Source organism: Lepus europaeus, chromosome 19 (assembly GCF_033115175.1).
Source record: "Lepus europaeus isolate LE1 chromosome 19, mLepTim1.pri, whole genome shotgun sequence".
NCBI classification, from domain to species: Eukaryota; Metazoa; Chordata; class Mammalia; order Lagomorpha; family Leporidae; genus Lepus; species Lepus europaeus.
Genome location: NC_084845.1, coordinates 8,417,097 through 8,435,815, shown reverse-complemented (window position 1 = coordinate 8,435,815; position 18,719 = coordinate 8,417,097). Strand labels below are relative to the sequence as shown.

The 18,719-nt window shown below is 59.6% G+C and overlaps 1 protein-coding gene across 1 annotated transcript in view; it reads left to right on the top strand.

The window, feature by feature from the left end:
- ARHGAP35 (Rho GTPase activating protein 35) overlaps nt 1–18,719 on the top strand; it is a 115,954-nt gene that overhangs the window by 93,895 nt on the left and 3,340 nt on the right. Inside the window, exons 4-5 of the mRNA XM_062175818.1 lie at nt 12,477–12,554; nt 13,447–13,578. Of these exons, the coding sequence (XP_062031802.1) occupies nt 12,477–12,554; nt 13,447–13,578 (210 nt within the window). The remainder of the gene's footprint in view (nt 1–12,476; nt 12,555–13,446; nt 13,579–18,719) is intronic.

Below are 18,719 nucleotides of genomic sequence, written 5' to 3'. Positions count from 1 at the left end.
TACTCTTAAGCAGATGCGTTGCATGGTGTGTGCATTACATCTCTAGAAAACTGTTTTATTTTTTGTTTTTTTTTTTTTGTTTTTTTTTTTTTTTTTGACAGGCAGAGTGGACAGTGAGAGAGAGACAGAGAGAACGGTCTTCCTTTTTGCCGTTGGTTCACCCCCTAATGGCCGCCGCGGTAGCGCGCTGCGGCCGGCACACCGCGCTGTTCCGATGGCAGGAGCCAGGTGCTTATCCTGGTCTCCCATGGGGTGCAGAGCCCAAGCACCTGGGCCATCCTCCACTGCACTCCCTGGCCACAGCAGAGAGCTGGCCTGGAAGAGGGGCAACCGGGACAGGATCGGTGCCCCGACCGGGACTAGAACCCGGTGTGCCGGCGCCGCAAGGCGGAGGATTAGCCTGTTGAGCCACGGCGCCGGCCTAGAAAACTGTTCTAAAATGCTAATAGTAGTAACGCTGGTTACAGCCAGCCGTCAGCTCTGCTGCGTGCCCATCCCAGGTGGGGGCCGTGGTCGCATAGACGCACGCGGCAGCAGCAAGTATAGCGACAGGGCTGTTTCCGTGTGGGAAGATCTTAGCCGTCTCCCCACCGTGTTACAGTGGGGGCGGGGTGGTCAGCGTGCAGCGGCACCCTCAGTTTGTTCCCTCCCCGCACAGAGGGGGCCTGGCACACATCTGCTGAAGTGGACACCCAGTATGGGGGGCACTTTGGGGGGTTGCCGTGTTTCAAAGAATTACAGCCCGATTTGTGCTAGAACTGCCCTTCAGAAAGCTAGTAAATGGAAAATGGCTGCTAAGTTTTTTTTTTTTTTTTAAAGATTTATGTATTTATTTGAAAGAGTTACACAGAGAGGAGAAGCAGAGAGAGGGAGAGAGGTCTTCCATCTGCTGGTTTACTCCCCAGTTGGCTGCAACGGCTCGAGCTGCACCGATCCGGAGCCGGGAGTTTGTTCCGGGCCTCCCACGCAGGTGCAGGGTCCCAAGGACTTGGGCCATCTGCTGCTTTCCCAGGCCATAGCAGAGAGCTGGATCGGAAGAGGAACAGCTGGGTCTTGAACTGGCGCCCATATGGGATGCCGGCACTTCAGGCCAGGGCGTTAACCCACTGTGCCACAGCGCCAGCCCCTGCTAAGTATTTAAAATAATAGTGTGCATGTGTTTTCAGAGTTCCTCGCTAAGAGCAAACTCTGACGGTGCCCTGATGGAAGATGACGGAGGAAGGGGCAGCTGCTGCTGGCTCCCTGCTTGCTCACTCTGACTGGGAAAGGCTCCTCTAGCCCCAGCACACAGCGGAGCTGCCCAGCGCCCTGTCTGCAGGCAGTGTGGCTGGGCGCCCTGAGCAGGTGCCTTCATTGCTCCGCGTGCCCTAGAGGAGGTAACCTGTGCAGTGCCACTCACAGCTTCGGCCGCCAAGGCCCGCCCTTCGTGTTTGTGTGAGTCTCTAATAGCACAGCAACCTGCGACAGGTTTCGGTCATTGCAGTTTCTGAGAATGGGATTCGGGAAGATGCAGGCTAGCACTGAGGTTTGATCCCAGGGCCACTGCCCTCCTGGCAACGAAGCCATCCCGTGAAGCCCAGAGAGGACAGGCCGGGTGTCGCGGGCTTGGGGGCTCTGCTCCCCGACCCCGAGTGCCTGCGAGGATCTCTCCGGACACTGGCCCGGGGTGCTGTTCCTCCCGGCACCCATCTCTGCCCCCTGCCACTAGCCGGGGGTGCAGCTGTTTGCTCAGTTCTGACAGAGGCTTCAGGGCTTGGCCCCGCCTTCAGACGCCAGGGCAAGGTCGGAGCCGCCCAGCCTGCCACAGCCCCTGCCCCGGGTTTGCTGATGTGCTGGGCTGACGCACAGAATTCGAGAAAACACTTTCTTATGTGTTGTGTGTACTGATTCATACTCAGGAACAGCCACATGGGAGAGAGGCCCAGGTGAGGGGCGGAGGGGGTGGGCTTGCTACCCCAGAAGCTTGCCAAGCCCTGTTTGGGGGTTGTATGGAGTTTCCATTACATGGGCATGGCTGATCAGATCATCAGCCGTGAGTAGCAGGAGGTGTTCCTGTCACTCGAAATGACAGGGATGTTAGATGCTCCCTACAGGGAACTGAGGACAAATGCTATTTCCTGTTATGCCTCCCTGCTCCTTCCACCCCCGCCAGGATCCCTCAGTCTACAGCCTCGCGTGGGCTTTCGAGGACACTCAGGGAGGAGGCTGGATCCCGCACGGCCCCGTGGTGCGGGCTCTGTGTGCCTCGGGTGAGCAGTGACAGCCGGGCGCCGCGTGAGGCGTCCTCCTCGCAGAGCGCCCTCCCAGGAGCTGGGAACCACATTCATCTCATAGCACCCACCCCCTTCGCAGGAGGAAGCAGAAATCCTGGAGTCCGTGAGGCAGAGGCCACCCACAGCCCACAGCACAGGAAGGGCCGGGGCCCACATTCCAGCCCTTTGTCTGGGCTTCAGGCTGACGGAGCTGCACTTGGCATCAGAAGCGCAGACTCAGTTTTACCAAATTCCCTCCCAACTGGGAAATACTGACTTTGCAAAAAGCCTCCACATTCGCAAACACACTGATCATGGCCACTTTCTAGAGCTGCCAGCAAGGGGAGTGGGCGGGACCAGAGCCGCTGGCCCCAGCCACGGACTGCCCTGCAGTCCAAGAGGCCAGGTCTGCATTGTGTCTTTGCGACAAGGAGCTATTTCAGTACCGATTCTCGTGCCTGTCCGTGACTGTGCAATAGATGCAGGCGTGGATACCCAACAGGCCTTGTGGGGGAAATTGCCATTTTTGTGTTGCTTTGAATTGGTGACAAAATGCTAAAATATGAGGTCTATGGTTTTCATCCACTGTGATTTTTATGGGGGTTCTGTGTTACTTAATCCCTCCCTTCCCCTTTTGTTTGAGGTTTATTAGCAAGTTGCTTTCCCATAGTCCAAGTAATCGTAAAAGCTTTCTCTGCCTTGTTTTATTTGCCACCTCCCATGCACTCATGCCTCCCTACCCTCCTGTGTTTCTTCTTGGAAACTGAGCGCTAGTCACTTGCATTCCAAAAATTCCTCCTGGCCATAGAGGCCTGCAGTCAGCTCGCCAGCTCTCGCCTGTTCCAGATAAGCGGAGTTCATTTAGCTTGTGACTCGGCACTGCAAGCGGATTTCCTCCGGCCCCGTGCCCTGGCAGGCCGCCTGAGGGCCCAGCAGCCAGGAGTAGGGCTTGTCTCACAGAGTGGGCCTGCCTTCCGTCCAAAACAGAAATAGTCTGGGTGGCAGCCCAAGTGCCCAACAGTTCCCACAGGCCAGCCTTGCCCTGAGCCAGCCCAGAGGGGAGGGACTGGATTTGCCCTGGCCAGAGACAGCAGCGTGTCGTGGAAGAGCAGCCTGCCTGCGCCATCAGGCCAGATTACCTCGGGAGACCCTGTGATCTTGCTTTCGCACTCTGCCTTCCTCTGTCACACACACAGCCCTCTGAGCTGCCACGCTGATGGGTTTCACGCTTCATCCTCTCGCTGTGCTCCTAGAGCTGTGAGAAAGCAGAGGTCATGAAGGTCCTAATGGGGCCTGAGGGTGGTGGCAGGTGCTGCCTGCCGCTGAGCTCGGTGCTGGCTGCTTTGTGAGCAGATCATGGAATGGGTGCAGGCCCAGACACTGTCCCATTTTTCAGATGAAGCCGTTTGCTCATGGCTTGATGGCAGGTGTTCAGCCCAGCACTGACTCTAGAAACCCAGTCCATAGCAGCCCTGCCCTGGCAGGTGTACTAAGTACCTCCCATCTCCACCTTTTCCTGATCCGTTCACCGGAGCCAGCACAGGTCTGGGTGGAAAGCTGGGGGCACTTGGCCAGCTTCGGTGGAGAGCTGCAGCTCTCTGGGGCACCCAGTGGCTGGCTCTCATAGACTAGGGAATTCGCCAGCAGGGAAGCGAGACAGGAGGTTCCTGGGGAAAGGGCACCTCAACACCCCAGCAAGGGAAGGAGGAGCCCGAGGCACTGGGAGGAGAGCTCCTGCAGTCCGCCGCCTCTTCAGCCAGAGAGGCCTGCCCTTGCTGCTTGTGCCCTACTTCCGGATGCCTGTGCTAGGGTTTGCTGTGTGTGCCTGGCCCTGCCCCAGCACAGGGGGAGCAGAAGACACAGCCCGTTCTGCTCACACAGACTTGGATTCTCCCGGGGGGCACCAGCGTTAAGCAGATAATCACAGCGCTGGACCAGGACTTCCAGAGTGCTCGGTGCCATACAGACGACCGGGCTGGAGTGTGTGGTGGTTAAACTCAGCTCTGGGATCGGGCTGCGTGGTGCAGTCCCAGCTCTGCTGTTTGTGGTGTGGCCCAGCCTCTTGGGTTACAGGTCAGGGATGAGGGTGATGGTAGCGCGCAGCTCACAGCGTGCGGGGAAGGGTGCGGTGCGGAACCAGCTCTGCGGCGTGCCTGGCCAGGCGTGAGCACTGCCCAAATGCGAGCAGTGGCTGCCCTGACGAGCTGCCTCTGAGGGAGCTGTGTTTAGACTACCAAAGACTGGGGTGGCCCGTGGACACTGCCCCCCGAGGGAGGGCCTGCAAGGCAGGGGATTGGAGTGAAGTGGGTAGGCGCATGGGGCAGGCTTGAGCCTGGTGACTGAGTCCCCTAAGGCCACACGGTGAGAAGTTTGTTTTATCCTAGACGGTAGGTCTGGGAGCAGCTTTTGGGCCCGAGGCTTGTGGTCTTGGGACAGTGAAAGGTGTTCTCGGCGAAGAGGCACCAGGAAAGAAGGGGCACTGGCTTGCAATACGTGACATCCTGGCTCTGGCCATTGGAAGTCGGCAGCCCAAAGGAAGCTAGCCTCTGCCTCCCTGTGTGCTCGGAGAGGCAGCCGCCTGTGTGTGTGGACACGATGCCCGAGGGTCCCCGTGTGCCCACGGCTGTTTCATTGCCGTTCTCTTTGTTAGCCAGGCGCCCCCTCACGGTGCTGCCGCAGCTCTGCAGAGTCACTCTGTGCTCGCCCCATGCCGCTGCACGCACATGGGTGTGCTGGCGGGCTCACACATGTGACCCCCAGGGCGCCGGCGGTCCAGGCAGGAGGGTCTCCTGGCTGCTGTGGCTCGGTGCGCTCGTTCCCGGCCTGCTCACCTCGACGGTGGGCCATGCTCCTCTCCCTCCAGAGTGGGCACAGGACCAGCTCCAGGCCAGCCTGCATGCAGCTCGCTCTGCCAGCATGGTTTCTTCAAAGTCAGGAAGAGCGCAGAGCCTCATGGTTGGCTCAGAGAGACATCAGGAAAGCCAAGGGCAGCTTGGGAGGATGGGCCGCATGCCAGGGCCACGTGATGTCCCCCCGCCTGCTCCCCAGGTGCCTCCTCAGCCGTCTGATGCAGCGCGTGGCCCGAGCCGACGGCGACGTTGGGAACATGCGAGCCACGCTGCTGTGTGCAGAGCTGACGCTCAGCCAGGCGGCCTTAGTGCCGCCTGTGTGTGTTCCAGCGTGGGGAGAGAGGCCTGGCCTTGGCAGAAGGGGTCCCAGTTGAATCACCAGGGCAGGCCGCTGGCAGGGGTGTGGCGGGGGCTGGCTCACAGTCACTCCGCGCACACCCAGGACAGGGAGGCCCCAGGCCAGTCTGCAGCCGTGTGTGCAGTCGGTGGAACCTCCCTGGAGGAGTGAGCGAGGGGACCCCACTGCCGCCTTCTGTACCCCAGGCTCGGCCTCCCGTCCCCCAGTTCACAGACGAGAGAACTGAGTGGAATGGGAATGGGGACGTGAGTGCATCTGGGTAACGGGGGGACCCCCGCATGAACCGTGCTGGGTCTGGCATTTATGGGAAGTATCCTGCCTGGGATGTTTGAAGGGGACGGGAATAGGAAGCTAGCACGGGAGGTGGTGGCCAGAGACACATCCGCGTTAGGTGCAAACTGGCAGGCGCGCATCCCCCATGAGAGTGCCTGGCGCGAGTTCCTTACTCCGTTTCCTGTCCAGCTTTCTTCGGTTGCACACTCTGTGAGGTTCCTGCCACCCACAGGGAAGACTCAGATGGGGGTCCTGCCTCCTGGCTTTGGCCTGGCCCAGCCCTGACTATTGTGGGCGTTTGGGGAGTGAACCAGCAGATGGAAGAACTTTCTCTGCCTCTCTGCCTATCAAATAAAATGAAAAAAATAAATACAAAGTAAAAGAAAAATCCCAGCCCCACCACTTAGCAGCTCTGGGGCTTTGGGCCCCTGGGTTAGCCTCTGAACCTCCTTTACTGTGTGCAGAATGAGAGTGAGTGAGAGTTAGATTTGCCTCAGAGAGTCACCGGGAAGACAGACCTCTGACAAGCAGCCGTGCGGTGTCCGGCACACGGGGAGGCCTCAGCCAAGATGCAGCCGCTGTTCCTGCGGGCTCACTGTCGCCATTGTTCTGTCATCGCCGTGCAGGTGTGCCACTGCGTGCTCTCACTTGTGTGATCTTGCTGAATCTTCACAGCGTCTTGACAGTCATTACTGACGCCGCTGCCCTGGGTTTGAGGATTCCAGGCCTCAGAGAGGTGAGGGGATGTGTCCCCACTCTCCCAGCTTCTCCCAGGAGGAGAACTACGGCGCTGCGTGTTCTCCAGCATCCGTCTGAGGCGGCTTCCCCTGCTCAGTTCAGAACAAGCCGTGCCTACAGGCAGGCGCTGCTGCCGGGGCTTGTTACGAGCACAGAGGGGAAACTGGCAGCAGACCTTGCACCGTGGGCTTTGCATGGTTTATGCATTTATTCCGTTGCACGGTGAGAGGAGCGGAGGTCAGGGCTCCTCCGGGGGCCAGCCTGCCTTTGCTAGGGCATTGGCGTCATAGCTGCTCGCTAAGTGCTGTGCTGGGATCTCTGACATACCTGCCACAGGGTGACAGCTGAAGGAGCTGCGCCGTAGGTCGAGCGCCCACACTTGACCTCCGGAGAAGCCAGCGCTCAGGACCCTTGGCTTGAGGCCCAGGGAGCTCGCTTCTCCCTGGGTTCTCGCGCCCAGCGCCCATGGCCTAGCCAGCCTTACTTAGCCTTACCTCCTGGAAGCGTGAAAGACAAGGGGCTGGTGTAGCGGGTACTTGGAGCTTCCGGCAGGGTCTGCAGAAGTTGTTTTTAGTTGAGTCCTGTCTGGTGTGGAGCATTGTAGAGCACCAGGACCAAAGTGCTGAGGTTTTCTGTCTAAATTTAGAAAGTGAAACAAGCAAGTCTCGGGGTATGTCTTGGAGGAAGTAGTGATTTGTTGCTAGAAAGGAAACTTTGGGGGAACCAGGCCCTGGGGTGAGCAAGCAGAGGCAAAGCCTGACCCGGCTGCAGCAGGACGTCTGGCCAGTAGCACCGGTGCTGGGAAGGGCTTCTGGGGATCCCGGAACAAGAACTTGTTTGGACATTTCAGGAAATCGGGCCCATCCTGGCCAAGAGGTGGTTCTCCGCTTTGCTCCCAGCCCCTGCTGGGCACCCGTCCTGTGCCAGTCCTGCCAAGGAGCCAGGGAAGTCAAAGGGCAGAGGGTGCCGATCCCAGCCCGTGGGGAAGGCTGCCCTGGCTTGCCCTGACGGGCCGTCCCCTGCCTGTTCCTCAAGTCGTTCTGAGAAGCCAAGCCCGAGAGCTGTGTGCGGCGCTCCCTGCCACGCGCTGCTCCGTAGACTGGCTGCTGGCTGCCATCCGGGGGTCTTTATGAACGTTGTGCACAGCCTGGCGCCAAGGGCAGATCATGCTTCAGGGGCGGGCATCCCACGTCCCGGTGCCTGGGTGTGAGTCCGGGCTCTGTTCTTGACTCCAGCTGCCTGAGAATGCACGCCCTGGTTGGGTTGCTGTCACCTACCTGGGAGACCTGAATGGTGTCCTGGGCGTTTGGGGAGTGAACCAGTGACCGGGAGTTCTCTGCCTGCCTCTCAAAATGGTAACAATAATGATCACGCGGAGACCTGCTTACAGATAAAAAGCAGCATTTGTAATACTTTTTGGAATCACGTTGTTCCTAAAGGATTTGGTTTCTGTTTTGCTGGCGCATCGCCCCCTGATTTGTTAACGCCTGGAATTCAGGAGTCAGCGTGGCCTTGAAGGCCAGCGCCGTCCGCTGGAGCGGCAGTGGAGTGGCTCTCCACCCAGCGGCACCAGCGCTGCCTGGGCTTGCATCAGAAATGCAGGTGCCGGGGCTCCCCCAGACTGGCTAAATCTGGAGCTCTGAAGCGTAGTGATGGAGAACATACGAGAGAGAGCACGAGGCCCCGGGTCAGGGTTCAGGTCTCACCTGTGCAGTCACTGGCTTTGTGACCTGTGCGTGTCACTTTACCCTTAGCCTCTGTCTTCCCATCTGTAAAATGGAAATAAAGGGGCTCTGTAAGAACTTGGGGAAATTGCACGACAAGTGCCTGCGTGATGCGCCGCGGCGTGCTGGCATTCAGCACGTGCTCATCGCCGTGAGCATTGTCACTCGCTGTCCTCCTCAGCCAGGTTGCAGTCAGTCGGGGTTGTCCAGTGAGCAGGGAATCCCAGCGCTCTGGCCGTGCCACTGAGTGACAGCTGTAGTGGGAAGGCTTCTGTTACGCACTGAGAGGGTGTTTATGCAACCCCGTATCCTGTCATAGCTGTCGCCTAGAGCCGCTGGGGACAAGACTCCCACGTGGCGGTTTGAAGATGGTGACCTTGGCGGTGCTGAGCTTCTTCTTGTTCTGTTCCCAGAAATTAACTTAAACATAGAAGACATTTGAGACCAGGCGCGGTGACGGAGGCTAGGCTTTGGTGAAGTCCGTCTTTGAAGATCTCTGCAGGAAGGGACGTGACTGAGTTCGGGGTTGGAGCTTTCGCGGCGGACTTGGGAGCCTGGACTAGAAAAGGCAGGTGGGAGCCACGCTCAGGAGGAACCTGCTTCCTGCTGGCGGCGTGAGCCAGCCTCCTGGAGTGTTCCCTGGGAGTGCGCGTCTCTGCCTGCGGCCTGCTCCGACCGCCCGGCCCCTGGCAAACAAGCTGCCGTGCCCTGGCCGGCGGCCTGCTTCACACCTGTGTTGCCAGCCCCTGTTCCCCAGCAGCCTTCGTGGGGTTTGCAGTCAGCTCTTGGGTTTGGTTTTGTTTTTAATTGATGTCTAATTAGTAGTTGTGACGAATTGTGCCGGCCAAGCAAATGATACCTTTCCTAAATGATGCCGTGGTGTTGTGTACAACAGCGGCAGAATTGCTGTTTTAAATGAGATTTTGTAAAATAAACATACACCCCAGAGACAGGAAACGGGAGGTGGATGATTGCTTGGTGCTCTGGAGCCCACGCCTCTGATGGCTGCCAGATAGCGAGTCGCCAGCTCGTTCCCTGCTCTCAGAGGCCGGGGCAGGACTGTGCTGTGCACACTGAGGGGCAGGGTTCCCACAGAGGTGCAGACAAAGCTGCCCGGGTCTCCTGTGGCACAGAGTGGGCCTGTGCAGACCAGGGGCGGGGACGGGGGCTCGCTCTGTTGTCAAGAACTCTGTAAGCTCCTGCCACCCGTACAAGAGCAGTTCTAAAAGCTTGTGAAAAACGAGTTAGAAGATAAGTTTAGGGGGTTGGGCACTTAGCACAGTGACCCAGAAACCACTTGGGATACCCACCTCCCATATTGGAGTGCCTGGGTGCACGTCTAACGCTGATGCATTCCCTAGGAGGCAGCAGGGGTAGCTCGAGTCCTTGGGTCCTCGCCACCCATGTGGGAGACCAGATCGAGATCCGGCCAGGTGCTTGCGTCCTCCTGGCTTAGCCCCAGCTGTGCCAGCATTTGGGTGGTGAACCACTAAATAGGAGCTCTGTGTGTGGCTGTCTGTCTGAAATAAATAAAGTGTTTCTTTAAAAAAGCTTATTTTGCTGTAAAAAAAATATTGAAACCCATACATGATTTTTCATATTATGCATTTTCATGAATTTTTTGAAGATTTCATATGTATGAATTTCAAAAACGTTTGTGACAAAGTGAATGTATCTTTTAATTTATTTTACTTGAAAGACGCAGACAGAGATCTCCCGTCCTCTGTTCCACTGCCCCAGTGCCTGCAGCAGCCAGGACTGGGTCAGGACAAAGCCAGGAGCCCAGAACTCAAGCCCAGCCCCCCGTGTGAGTGGCAGGGGCCTGAGACTTGAAGCCCTCACCTGCTGCCTCCCAGGGTGGAGGGCAGCAGGAAGCAGAGTGGAGGGGAGCAGAGCAGGGTAAACCCAGGCACGCTGACGCGGGACACGAGCGTCCAGGCAGTGTGGACTGCAGCAAGTGCCAGCCCGCTAATTCCATTTCGCGTGAACTTCCCGAAGGCCACCAGTAGCCACCACTGTCTTGGCAGTGGGGAGGGCTGATATCTGGGGAAGGGGAAGAGAACCTAGACTATGAAGTGAAGACTTGAGCCTGCCTGCTGCGGTGTGGTGACTCCCTGGGTGAGCAGTGTTGTCACCTGAGGTGAGGAACGGGGCGGGAGCAGCAGGGGACCGGCCATCCCCCAGCTGCCAGAGCGAGGGGCCGCGCGGTGACCGCAAAGCAGCGTGCGCCCAGAGGCGGTGGCGCCGCCAGGACCCTCGCTGCCCCTTCTCACCGTGGACTGGGGCAAGGACTTTGCTTTTCCGACCCTCGTTTTCTCATGAGCTCCCCCCAGGTGCAGAATTCACGGAGTCGTCGTCGATGTCATAAACAGGAGGTGGGGAGTGGTTGAGAACAGCTCCGGGCTCAGTGACCACTCGGCGGGAGCCAGGCAGAGCTTCGCAGACAGCACCGAGCCCAGCCACGCGCTCCCCGCGGCTCCTCGTGGGCCTTGCACACTAGGGCATCCTGGCCGCTCTGTGAACCCTGCTTCTCCTGGGAGCAGTTACCAGCTTTGAAGCCAGGGGATTGGTGGCTTTCTCCCCCGTGTGCTCCAGAGGCCACCTGCAGAGGCCACCATCTGGGGCTCCAGGAAACCCCAGGTGACTGCTTTTCCTTCACCCGATGGTGGCCCTCCAAGGGTAGGATCCCAGTGACCGTGCTGCTGAGACACTGGGCCTTCAGCAGCCCATGTGGCTTCGGGGCCCAGTCCTCTGCCTGCTGCCCACATGGTCCCTGGCGTCCCCAGAGGCAGTGGGGGCACAGCCTCAGTGCAGCTCAGTCTTTAGGAGGGACCCGGCTTCCTTTGAGTCTCCCCGAGTCTCCACCCCGTAGGCCTGTAATCTTGGTGGTGCACAGTGGGCTCAGCAGGCAGTGCTCGGAATCCCTCAGAGCTGAACCCCACTCTGCCTGCCAGGGGCCGGGACGTGCGCTTCGGGAGTCAGTCTTTGACTTGACAACACCGTGTATTCTCCCAGGTTCTTCATTGGTGCTGTCCTGTTTTCCCTTACCTCCGGGTGTAGAACACAGAAGTTTCAGAGTGAGCATGCAGCAAAACATCTTTTTAAAAAGTGATAAAAGGGGCAGCATTTTGCACAGCAGATAAGACACTGTTTTAAGATCTACTTTTTAAAAGAGAGAGGAGGGACAGGAGAGAGAAGGAGATGTTCTGTCTGCTGGTTCACTTCCCAGACGCCGCAGCAGCCAGGGCTGGGCCCGGCCGGAGCCTGAACTCCATCTGGGTCTCCCACATGGGTGGCAGGGCCCACACTTAGGCCGTCATCTGCTGCCTCCCCCATCAGCAGGGAGCTGGATCAGAAGTGGCACATCCAGGACTCAAACAGGTTCTTGTATGGGGCTGGTAGCTCAACCCACTGTGTCACAATATCAGCCTCTAAAATAAAGCTTTTTAAGAAAGTTGTTGGGCCCGGCGCTGTGGCGTAGCAGGTAAAGCCGCTGCCTGCAGTGCCGGCATCCCATATGGGCTCCTGTTCAAGTCCTTGGGCCCCTGCACCCTCATGGAGACCCAGAAGAAGTTCCCGGCTCCTGGCTTCAGATGGGCACAGCACCGGCCATTATAGCCATCTGGAGAATGAACCAGCGGATAGAAGACCTCTCTCACTTGTTCTCTCTCTTTCTCTCTCTCTCCCTCTCTGTCTCTGCCTCTCTATAACTCTGCCTTTCAAATAAATAAGTCTTTAAAAAAAAACTATCTTCAATTTTTTTAAAAAGTATATTTATTTATTTTGAAAATCAGAGCTACAGAGGGAGAGACAGATCTTCCATCCACTGATTCACTCCCCTGATGGCCTCAACAACCAGAGTTGGGCCGTCCTCTGTTGCTTTTCCCAAGCCATTAGCAGGGAGCTGGATTGGAAGTGGAGCAAGTGGGACTCAAACTGGCACCTACATGGGATGCTGGCATCTCAGGCAGTGGCCTTACCTACTACGCCACATTGCTGGCCCTAATTATCTCTGTTTTTAATATTAAAATTAAATATTCAAGACTGTATCAGAATGTGGACAAAAGTGACCCTTGGCTGCTCTGCTTCAGTGTCGTTTTAATTTCTACCATCAAACAAGTACTTTTGAAACTACAAGTGAAAAAAGAAATGAGGGAGGAGTTTTGGCGCTGGGGAAGTCACAGAAGAAGCGTGGCCCCAGGGCTCCCTCCAGGGAGCCACAGGGCACCTGCCGCCGCCTCTGCTCTCCTGAGGCCCTGACACCTGCGCTTGTCTCTTGCAGGGTTGAGCACGGAGGGAATCTACCGGGTCAGCGGGAACAAGTCAGAGATGGAGAGTCTGCAGAGACAGTTTGACCAGGGTAAGATGTGGCCCCGCCTCGCCCTGCCACAGGGGAGGGGCGTCAGAGGCCACCCCTGCAAGGCTTCATTCCAAAGACTGGCCCCAGTTTCCCTGACTCGTGCCCGGGTGTGAGCATCATCTCGGGACTGGGCTACGCAAGTCAGGTTGAGGTGCTGAGCCCACTTTGCCAGGGCTGCCTTCCTCCCAGAGGCCCTGCCCAAGGGAAGGCCAGGGAGCTTGTCGTGAGTGGCCGAGCTGCACCCCGGAGACCCACGGGCGCCCGGCAGAGCTTTCCTCCCTGTGCTGGCTCGGCTCTGGGAGGCTCCTGGCAGTGACCACCTTCTCTCCCACGGTGGGAAGAGAAGCCAGCCTGGCAGTGCCACAGTCAGAGAGCCAGGGCACTGAAGCTTCTCTCGCCCGTGAGTGGCCAGAGGGAGGCAGGCGGAGGAGCGCAGGAGGCCCCACGTGGGGTGGCGGGGCCTGAGGAGGCACAGCGGGGAACGGGCACCCCAGGGGCACGCAGGCAGGGAGGCGGGGGCAGTGCCCAGCAGCCTGCTGTCTGTGGGCAGGGGTGGGGCTCCCGGCACAGCTAGAGCGCGGTCCCGAGGATGTCCATCTTCATCACAGACTGCAGTAAAGCATCGAGACGGGAAGTCAGGGACAGGGACAGGGACGGGGGACATAGTAAGGTGTTCGCCCAGGAGAGGCACCGGCTGTCGGCCTGTGCCTGCGAGTCTCGGGACAGTCTCCGCAGTGCCCAGCCTCCAGTCTGTGCCAACCCGGAGCCCCTACCCAGGCCCCAGGCCAGCCCCAGGCAGCATCTCTGGCTCCTGGAGGTTCCTCTGGCATCTCCCAAGCCCTGGGTTTTCCCGCTGCTTCTGCCTGGCCTCACTCTCCCACCTCCCTTGCAGACCACAACCTGGACTTGGCAGAGAAAGACTTCACGGTGAACACGGTGGCTGGGGCCATGAAGAGCTTCTTCTCGGAGCTGCCGGACCCCCTGGTCCCGTACAGCATGCAGATCGATCTGGTGGAGGCGCACAGTGAGTCCTGGGCCTGGGAGCCCGCAGCACTGGGTTGGGCGGGTTGGGGGGTGAGGGCTGTCACACCACAAGAATGGGTCGTGCCTGGGAACGGCCACTCTGGCCCCCGGAGCGGAGGTTGACAGACAGAGGGAGGGGGACTAAGCAGGTGCACCAGGGGCACTGCAGTCCGGGCGCTGCTCTGAGGCTTCCTCCGGGACGCCGCTTCGGTGCCAGACTGGGCTCGAATCCCTGCCCCAGCATTTCCTGCCCTGCTTCCCGTCCTCCTCCTGCAGCTGAGAGGAGATGAGGAAAGTCTGGGGGCGGGGCCCCGGAAGAAAGACCTCCTTAGCTGCAGGTTTCCAGGCTGCCTGCGTCGCTCTCCCACCTCGGGCACGGGAAGGTAGCAGTGACCTGCCCCGGGCCAGCTCCGGAGGGAGAGGACAGCCAGGTGGCACCGGCTGAAGGGTCACTTGGTACCGTCTCCCCTGCCCCGTCAGCTGTCCCGCGCTGGCCGCCTCCCTGAGGTGTCTGTCCACCTGGAGGTGGGTGGCCTTTCCCTGGATCTGTGCTGCCACATGCGGCCTCACCTCTCGGAGCGCCCCTCTGCGTGGCATTTGCTCCTTGTTAGCCAAAGGCAGTCGCCCTGCTTGGCACCTCTGATGGGCCAAGACCGACACTGTGTGGGCACAGAAGCAGGCCCCACTGGCGGCTCGCCCGGGGTCACAGCGCCCGAGGGTGAGGCTGTTCCTCAGGGAGAGGGGGTCCCCAGCAGCGCCGTGAACCCCAGGGCTGCTCCGTGAGCAGAGCTCTGAGAGGCACGGTGGAGCGTGCCCAGTCCCGCGCCCTGCCGAGGCCCCGGGCTTCGCCTTTCCTGTGGTGCTTGTCTCCTCCACACGGGCGCCGCCTTTGCCTTTCTGCCCACAGCCCCTAACCTCTCTGAGCCCACCAGGTCCGGGTGCCGGGACTGTCCTCTGTGGTCGGGTGGCAGGGCTGCTGCCCTGCTGCCATCCAGAGAGGGCTTCTCCGAGCTGCAGAGCGCGCAGGAGCTCTGGCTGGAGCTCCGTGCAGAAGGCAGGAGGGGAAGGTGTGCGTGGTACCAGCCTGTCTGCTTTGTCCACTTGGCGCCATCTAGAGGTCTATGGAGTCCTGGCACCTGACCGATCCCATTGTTTGTGCAGGAACCGCTGACACCACACCTTTCTGGGTTTGGAGGGGACAGATGAGGGAGGTGCTGCTGATAGGGAACCTGCTGCCCTTCCGCGGGGCTTCCTCCGCTGCCACGGTCCGGGGCCGCTTTAGCCTGCAGAAGGGCGGAGGTGCTCCTTCCTCTTCCCATCACGCATTTCCCGTGCCCCACGCTGGTCAGCTGGGGCTCCTTGCTTGTCTTGAACCTGGCCGGGAAGGGGGCGTGTCTCACTGACCTGAGACCAGTGCTGTGACTGCAGGGCAAAGTTAGTGTTCAGGGGCATCACAGAGTGAAGATGGTCGTGCCCCAGTTCCCTGGCTGGGGGCGCACTGTCGTCTCTCAGAGCGTCTGACCACCACCACAGGTCCCAGTGTCTCCGCCAGACGGCTTGTTAATCCCACAACTCACGAGATTCAGTGTTGCCAAAAATGGCCCACAGATAGATACTTGTGATCAGTCACTGGTGGTTCTCCTGTCCCTCCCCCCACCCCCGCCCCGTGACCGCGGGGAGATATGGAAGGGAACAGCCGCTGAGTGTGCGCCGGCGCTGGGCCTGGTCTGGCCGTCTGCCGGCCATCTCGTGTCACAGGTCGCCCTCTGTAGTTCTCACAGTAACTGTTGTTGTTGTTAAAGATTTATCTACTTATTTGAAAGGCAGAGTTACAGAGGCAGAAGCAGGGGGGTTCTTCCATCCTCTGGTTCACTCCCCAGATGGCTGCAATGGCTGGAGCTGCGCCGATCCGAAGCCAGGAGCCAGAGCTACTTCTGGGTCTCCCACGTGGGTACAGGGGCCCAAGAACTTAGGCCATCTTCCACTGCTTTCCCAGGCTATAGCAGAGAGCTGGATCAGAGGTGGAGCAGCTGGGACTCGAACCCATATGAGATGCCAGCACTGCAGGCGGTGGCTTTACCCACTACACCAGAGCTCTGGCCCCCTCACACTAACTTTTTTTTTTTTTTTTTTTTTTTTGACAGGCAGAGCCAGACAGTGAGAGAGAGAGACATGGCCGGCGCCGCGGCTCAATTGGCTAATCTTCCGCCTTGCGGCGCCAGCACACTGGGTTCTAGTCCCTGTCGGGGCGCCGGATTCTGTCCCGGTTGCCCCTCTTCCAGGCCAGCTCTTTGCTGTGGCCAGGAAGTGCAATGGAGGATGGCCCAAGTGCTTGGGCCCTGCACCCCATGGGAGACCAGGAGAAGCACCTGGCTCCTGCCTTCGGATCAGCGCAGTGCGCCGGCCACAGTGCGCCAGCCGCAGCGGCCATTGGAGGGTGAACCAACGGCAAAAGAAGACCTTTCTCTCTCTCTCTCTCTCACTGTCCACTCTGCCTGTCAAAAAAAAAAGAGAGAGAGAGAGACATGGTTCACCCCCCAAATGGCCGCCACGGCCGGCGCTGCGCTGATCCGAAGCCAGGAGCCAGGTGCTTCCTCCTGGTCTCCCATGCAGGTGCAGGGCCCAAGCACTTGGCCCATCCTCCACTGCACTCCCGGGCCACAGCAGAGAGCTGGACTGGAAGAGGAGCAACCAGGACAGAACCAGCGCCCCAACCGGGACTAGAACCCAGTGTGCCGGCGCCGCAGGCGGAGGATTAGCCTAGTGAGCCGCAACACCGGCCCACAGTAACTCTTAAGGGGTATAGTGTCACAGCTCCATTTTGGAGAGAGAAAAACTGGGGCTCTCAGAGGCAACCCGCTTTCCCGGGGTCACACTGAGTGGCAAGCTAGGGCTGGAGTCCCCGCCCTCCGTGGGGGTGCACTGGGATGGCATGCAAGCTGAGCTGGGCGTATACACACATCAAGCAGGGAGGCAGGGAGAAGGCTCCCTGGGGGAGGCGGCTGGGCCGCGGGCTGCAGGAGAGAGACTTGACCTCTCCTCGCAGTGGCTGCCTGTCCCCTTCCTCTCTGCACACCTCCCCACTGCCTGTCGCAGTGCTCTGGGCAGCCAGTCCCACCAGAGCAGACCAGCGCCACCTCGAGGCTCTCTGCCTGCAGGGCCCTTGGCACGCCCTCATAGCTGGTCACAGGATCCAGTCCCTTGAGGCTGGGAAGCCCAGTGGTTCCATCAGACGGCAGAGGGACCTGGGGCCCCACACTGGGTCAGAACACTGGCTCGTCTCTGTTCCTGTCTGGCAAGGCCACGACTGCCGGAGGTGGCTGCTGACTGACTGCCAAGGTCGCCGTGCCGTCGGGCCTTGCTGTGCTTTGGGCTGCGGGTCACATGGCGCTGCCCGTGGTGCTGCCGACCCTGGGCCCCGCCTTCCTCATGTCTGTCCCGATGGCTGGCCCCAACCCCGGCCAGGCCCTGGGTGCACCGGGACAGACAGTACCCAGCCCTGCCCCGGTCTGGTGGGGCAGGAGACAAGCAACAGCTTGTCCCAAGGTCATGGTTGTCCCAAGGTCATGCCTCAGGAGCAGAATAACCCATTCCCAGCCCGCAGAGTGAGCTCCTGGCTGGGGGCCTGGCCTTTGCTTTCCTTGTGGCCCAGGGGCGCAGTCCAGCAGCAGATTCAAGCCCGGGGGGCGGCCTGGCTGCTGACGACGGTGAGCAGAGCGGCCCAGCAGACCTTGGGGTCCGCGTTGCTCTGTCCCTTGGTGCAGCCGCGGGCTGGTGTTCGCTTTGACACCCTGGCTTGCGTGTGCTGTGAGAACTGCAGAGGGCCGGTCTCTGCGTGGCCTCTGGCTTCCCCCCCTCTTCTCCCGAGTTCCTGGGGGCTCAGTTCCTCTAAACGGCCTGCTCTGTGCCCAGACTTCGTTGGTCCAGTTGGCTGGACTTGCTGTCTCAGACGTACGGCGTCGCTGCGTACTCAGCTCGGAGAACAGCGCCCTGCAGCCCCGGCTGTTTCCTGTCTGAGTTGCTGCGCAGCACCAGGGCACCAGGGGAGGCCGGCTGGGGCCCTCGGGAGAGTGTGGCCCTGCCGTGCAGGAGCAGCAGTGGGCCCGTCCCTCCCACAGCCGGGCCTCACCCGGACGTCTCCTGTGTGCGAGAGCCGAGCCTGGAGGAGGGGGCCCGCGGGGCCTGCAGTGACCTCTCACCAGGACGGCCCTGCCACAGGCTGCAGCACAGGGCCCGGCTTGGTGCGAGGACCCCAGCCCCCTCCTTGCTGTCCCCCTGAGCGCCTGGGCCGGGCAGCCTGGGGGAGGGGGAGGGCGGGCCCACTAGTCTGTTAGCTGCTGGCTGAGTGCTGCACAGGGAGAGGCGTAGATGCCTTTCTTTTTATTTGTTTTTTAATTAATTTGAAAGAGAGAAAGAGAGCAAGAGATCTCCTACGCACTGGTTCACTCCCCAAATGCCCATGGCAACCAGGACTGGACCAGGCCCAAGCCAGGAGCCAAGAATTCCATCCAGGTCTTCCACGTAGGTGGCAGGGGTCTAAGTACTTGGTCCATCATCTGCTGTCTGCAGCCTTCCCAGGGGCATTAGCAGGGAGCTGGACCCAGGGTCTCCGATATGGGACACAGACCTGCCAGGCTGTGTCCTAAGTGCTGTGCTGAATGCCTGCCTCAGGGAGACTTCTTTTTTTTATTTATTTATTTTTAAGATTTATCTGTTTATTTGAAAGTCAGAGTTACACAGAGAGAGGAGAGAGAGAGAGAGGTGTCTTCCATCTGCTAGTTCACTCCCCAATTGACTGCAACAGCTGGAGCTGCACTGATCCGAAGCCAGGAGCTTTGTCTGGGTCTCCCCTGTGGGTGCAGGGGCCCAAGGACTTGGGCCATCTTCTGCTGCTTTCCCAGGCCACAGCAGAGAGCTGGATCGGAAGTGGAGCAGCCGGGACTGGAACCAGTGCCCATCTGGATGCCGGCACTGCAGGTGGCAGCTTTACCCGCTACGCCACAGTGCTGGCCCTGGGAGCTTTCTTGACGATGCCCTGTGAGCTGTCGTTATCCAGGCAGGCTCAGTAACCCTCACCCCACAGGAAGCAGAGAGAAGCGGGCATCTTTGCTGCCCAGCAGGTGGGAAGGAGAGGGCTGGCGG